Here is a 6,000-nt window from a genome sequence, read left to right as displayed (position 1 = left end):
TATTTTGTGTGTAATAAATTATCTTTAAATCTGCAAATCCTACCAGAAGGTAATTACATCTTTACTATGTTTTGTATAGACTTTGCATACTATAAAACAAATAAAAATGGATTTCTACAGGCAAAATGAATTGTAAAATTATACTGCATGTAAATCATGTGTGAGAGGATGAGGTTTCATGATAGGGGGTTCCCATTAAACGTGGGCTTTGTCTGCTCTGGTGTGATTATATTAAATTGCAATATATTCAGTACAGCAGACTTTAGCAAACACAGAGGGCCTGATTCATCAAGGCACTCATACTGAGTACAATGTGCGTTTGTTATAAAACGCACGTAATTCGAGTGTCCGTATGCACGAATCCAACAAGGAACGCAACTAAAGATACGTGCGCTGGTGAATACGGGTGTAAGTCTGCAGTGCTCTACTACACAGGACACTGAAGGTTACATCCAATATATTTGAGAAATATAAATTCTCAAAAGAGCGTACAGAAAAAAAAAGCTATTAAATTAATGTCACCTGTTAATATAGGCATTAATGGCAAAACATTAATATTTTTTTTATTTTTTTTTTAAAGGTGGGGGATTGTAATTCCCCCCCATGAAATTAATTAGATTAATGTCTACTGTACATAAAATAAATTTTTACAGTTGCTATTGATTGCATACACCTGTTATAGCATGCACACACAGCATATATTAGTAAGCAGACTAGCCTCGTGACTGGAGCAAGATATACTTCTGAAAAACAAGTGCTTTTGAGATGCCCGGAACTTGAATGGAACGCTGCTGTGTGTGTGGTTGGCACGCCCTTACTGTACATTTACTACGGCCAAACGCCCCTTCATTGCCCCGTTCTCTCCCTGAAATCGTGGGCTGTAGTGAGGGTCCTTTGAATTCAACGTGGCTACGTTCTGTGTCATATGCTCCAGTTTTAGGTATGTGCAGAGTGATTTTGCGGATGGTACAGACAAAATTGCTGTTTACGTCCCTTGATGAATCAGGCTCAGAAAGTCTTCAGCTGTAGATTTGTACAAGAGGGTTTATGAAAGTTGTGCCTCATATAATAAGGCCATTGGAATTTAAAAGTACTAAAATTTTACATCTAAATCTATATGCAGATTTTGAATAGGCGTATACTGACAATTCTCCAGGCACACTAAATATGTCACACATTTGTTCACTGAAAAATTGTTAGCTGACATCTCTTCAAAATAAAAAAATATTTATTTTCTTTATGGTTGCATTTTCATCTTTTGCAGTGGTCTCCAATTTCCAAGAACAATCCACAGGATTTCAAATTTGTTCCTGAAAATGTCCCTGTTTATCATTACTGACTGACTACAATGAACACTCTGTGGGGTATATTTATTAAACTGCGGGTTTCAAAAAGTGGAGATGTTGCCTATAGAAACCAATCAGATTCTAGCTGTCATTTTATAGAATGTACTGAATAAATGAAAGCTAGAATTTAATTGGTTGCTATAGGCAACATCTCCACTTTTCATAACCGCAATTAGTAAATCTACCCCTGTGTGTATTTTAATCGTTTAGGCCAGGCCAGGCCAACCTGTGGCTCTCCAGGTGTTGTGAAACTGCAAGTTGAGAGTTTTCCGGCGGGTTTGAAAAGTGGAGATGTTGCCTATAGCAACCAATCAGATTCTAGTTATTATTTTGTAGAATATACTGAATAAATGATAGCTAAAATCTGATTGGTTTTTCAAACCCGACGAAAAAATCTCAGCTTGATACATTTACCCCCTCGTGTTTCAAGTGAACCTTGACTCCTGTGTTCGGTGTACTATGTATAGTCATGGCAAAAAGTTTTGAGAATGACACAAATATTGGTTTTCACAAAGTTTGCTGCTTCAGTGTTTTAGACCCTTTTGTCTGTTGTTGCTATGGTATACTGAAGCAAAATTACAAGCATTTCATAAGTGTCAAAGGTTTTTATTGACAATTACATTAAGTTTATGTAAAGAGTCAATATTTGCAGTGTTGCCCTTTCCTTTTTGAAGACCTCTGCAATTCGCCCTGGCATGCTGTCAATCAACTTCTGGGCCACATACTGACTGATGGCCGCCCATTCTTGTCTAAGCAATGCTTGGAGTTTGACAGAATTTGTGAGCATTTGTTTGTTCACCCGCCTCTTGAGGATGGACCACAAGTACTCAATGGGATTAAGTTCGGTGGAGTTTCCTGGCCATGGACCCAAAATTTCAATGTTTTGATCCCCGAGCTACTTAGTTATAATTTTTTCCTTATGGCAAGGTGCTCCATCATGCTGGAAAAGGCATTGTTCATCACCAAACTGTTCTTGGATGGTTGGGAGAAGTTGCTCTTGGAGGATGTTTGGGACCATTCTTAATTCATGGCTGTGTACTGTGTGCAGAATTGTCTTTTTAACACACCATCACTTTTTTAACACAAGTTCACTTTAAGAGTTTCGTAATGCTCGGAGGTTCACCAGATTTGTTATCATCGAGAGGCTTTGTGGGTTTAAAGGACTGTCAAATTAAACAAACTGATTTGTTGCAAGAATTGGTAATTATTAACAATTTCAGTTCTAGTATGATTTGGTTTAAACCCAGACACTATATTTTTCTTACACAACAGCAGACATACATGAATGAGATCCAATACTGTGACTGTGTTAAGTATATCATTTTGGACACACAGGTAAGCTATATTTATGTTTTCTTGATAGTGGTTTTAATTGTACACCAGGTTTTAATAATGCGTACTTACTGCCACTCGCAATAACAGTAATTGAGCTAAAAAAATATTGGAAAAAATACAGAAAAAGTACCGAAACCTTTTTTCTAAACACAAGCATAAATAAACTCACAGTTTAGTGTTCTCCACATGCCAAAATATCTTTGCTTTAACGTACAGATAATTATTAATAAATAGTACTTGGGCATAACCAGACAAGGATGTTGGTCCCGTACGAGAGATTCAGTTTGTTCTAAAATGTGTTTTTATTTTGTATGCTTATTTGCCATATAGCCAACACCACATGTAATCCACTACAAGTTATTAATTAGGTTATAAAAAAATATTGGTGGTACTCAATTATTTAATTGCTTTTTAGTTTAATTAATAAATATTAGCATTTTTTTATTTTTCTTAAAATTTGCTCACTTATTATGTAATATTAGTTTTAGATCACATATCATGATAGTATTTCTAGCAATTTTTATCTATTATTTTGGTTGTATTTAATTTTTGGTAGGGATAACCTAAATCTTGGCGAGCAACAGAAAGGTAATTTTTTAAAGGTCATCAAAAAAACTAGGTTTTTATTTTCTTATTTTGTGGGGTTTTTTCAAAATCTGCACCTTGTGGCGTTCTCAAGATGTGTATTATGTCATCAATAGGGCCCTCAAGGGGAGTGGGGCACTTAGGGGTCTATTTATTAAAGTTTTTCCCCCTTGTAAAGCCCCGAAAACGTTGTTTTCGGGGCTTTACCGTTAAAATCCTTATGTATTAATCTAGCATAGCAGCAGATATCGGAGATATCTGCTGCTTATTACCTATTAGCGTTTTTCTGAGCACTCCCCATAACAATGTATGGGGAGTGCTCAGTAACGCTATGTATTAAAGACTGGCAGGTGAAGTATTTCTCTTTTTTTACTTGTTAATGTACGCCATCTGAAGCTGGCGCCATCTGAAGCTGGCGTACATTAACATAAGTTAAACATTACACTGAAAACAGCTCTGCTCTGACGAGCAGAGCTGCACAGCGCATGTGTGGAGGGATCACATGATCCCTCCATCACATGCTTCAGGTTCCTGCAGACACGGATCTCTGTGCGCATGCCCGAGTTTACTGGTCGGCGCATGCGCACAGGGATTGAAAGAGGGACGATCGGCACCGCAGAGGGAGGAAAAGAGAAGAATCCAATGTTAGGTAAGTGTAAGACTTCACAGGAGCAGATGTTTTTCGGAACGGCTGTTCCTGTGTTGATTTTTAATACATACGAGAAACTTTCAATCCACATCTATGCGATGAGGATTGAAAAGTTTCTACAGAAAAAAATGAAGGGTCATAAATAGACCCCTTAGGGTCCTACTCGTCTCCGGTCCCCATAGTGGTCACACCACCTATAATTCCACTACTGACTCAAGAGCTGCCATTCACTTGTTACTGTCACTATCCACTTAACTTCTCCTGCACATTGGCTTTAGGGTAACTGTTTTCATTTAAATTGGTTGATCCAGAGACAGGGCGATTGGACTCCCACTCCCTCACACTCAACAGAATCCTGCCCGGGCAACAGGCACTTGTACACAGTGTGTGGACGTAAGGCAGCCGACTCCTGTTTGAAGTGAAAGCGGGGGCTGAGTACTAAATCAGAGATGATCCCCTTCAACAGGCAAACAGAGAACACAATAACAGGCCAATGGTACAATAACAATTAAAATAGAATCCCCACAACACAACACCTATACAAAACCTATGATTTGAAAACAGAGCAGAATGAATCCTGGGGTAACTTGCTCCAGCAAAAATACTGGCCCAGGGATGGCTCCCTGAATTTCGAAAGAGTCCTGCAGGAGAACAGTGGGAAATAGAGGAATACGATCAATTAAAATATACTGTAGAGAGAATGGAGTTTTTAAACATTTAATAACTAGATCAAGTGGACTTCAAGCCTTCCAGATTACATATTTCTGCCCAGCTGAAAAGTGTTCCTGTAGACATTTCAGAAATGTTTGCAACTGTGCGTAATGAGACATGCCATACATCATATAACCCATAATGCTTAATTAAAGCTATTGTTTTCTTCAATTGCCATCAAGACCTAGTAACAGTACTTAAATTAATATTACTTATCTTACTATTTATTTCCACCAAAAAATTGTTTATTAGAAGTGCCTGTGGGTCCATTATGTAAATAAAAAATTTACTTACTTGTCAACCTTAAAGTTGGTTTCTGGCAGCTAACTTAGCAGGGAATATCCTGCAGGTAAGTTACAATTTTGGTCAGGTTAAAATGCAGATTCCTACAGTGACTCTTCTCCATGACATGTGCACTCCACATACTATGCAAAAATGAATCTAAGTTAAGAAACATGTACTTTGGTATCAGTTTTAGCTAGTAAAATGCCATAGATTTAAAATATTTATTTACATTTCTTACAGATTTGGATTCAGCTCTGAAATTTAAGTATCGGATCGGCAATTATGATAGACCATGGAATTTCTGTTTTTTTCATGCTGTGGATAGCTCTATGCTCTTTCATAATATCCACTCACTGTGAGTTGTTTTTTTTTACAAACCTCATTGCATAAATGTGTTATACTTGTGATTTGTTTTGTTTTTTCAATGGCAAGTATATAGGTTGATGTATTGTACACTAAGTAGAATGGTTCATGAGCATCCCAGACTGCATGAATTTAGCTATTAACAGAGTTCTGTATAGGTTAAACTTAATGGTGTAAATTTTGAAACCAAGCCGTTTAAGTGGATTCTTGGTGCCTTTCTTGCCATCTGAACAGTCTGAACTTTTGTTCAAATTTCCGGAACTGTTGGGAGGTATAACCCACTCGCTGCTGGTTTGCACTGCATTGTGGAAGTGAGAAGGTGTCACATACACCAGCCATGTTGGTTATAAATGATCTACAGCTATGAAAATCATTTATACAATGAATTTCATTCATAACCCGTGTGGGGTATATATGCGTGCAGCCAGGGCTGCCAAGAAGAATTCAGGGCCCGGGTACAACAAATTCATGGGGCCCCCCTCATATTCAAGTAAGACCCAAAATTTTTTTGCGCCGCCTTACGGCGGCGCAAAAAAAATTAGGTGTATGGTCATACATTCAGGGGCGTGGCTAGCCAAATGGCGGTGCAAAAATTTTGGGAGGTGTGGTCATGCATTTGGGGGCGTGGCAAACGTGCCATTGGGGCGTGGCTAACATAAAAACCACTAGGCTCTCAATTCGCCAGAGCGTCACATATGTTCAAGCACTCCTGACTTTCAGGACATC

General features: G+C 38.1%; 1 protein-coding gene across 1 annotated transcript in view; it reads left to right on the top strand.

Moving 5' to 3' along the window:
• The first annotated feature begins 2,574 nt into the window (after positions 1-2,574).
• LOC142138989 (membrane cofactor protein-like) overlaps positions 2,575-6,000 on the top strand; it is a 61,509-nt gene continuing 58,083 nt past the window's right edge. The window contains exons 1-2 of the mRNA XM_075196188.1: positions 2,575-2,681; positions 5,152-5,266. Coding sequence (XP_075052289.1) covers positions 5,194-5,266 — 73 coding nt within the window. The 5' untranslated portion in view covers positions 2,575-2,681; positions 5,152-5,193. The remainder of the gene's footprint in view (positions 2,682-5,151; positions 5,267-6,000) is intronic.

The sequence above is a fragment of the Mixophyes fleayi genome, chromosome 2 (genome assembly GCF_038048845.1).
Source record: "Mixophyes fleayi isolate aMixFle1 chromosome 2, aMixFle1.hap1, whole genome shotgun sequence".
NCBI classification, from domain to species: Eukaryota; Metazoa; Chordata; class Amphibia; order Anura; family Limnodynastidae; genus Mixophyes; species Mixophyes fleayi.
The sequence above is the reverse complement of the archived record's forward strand: the minus strand, read 5'-3'. Positions and strand labels throughout refer to the sequence as shown.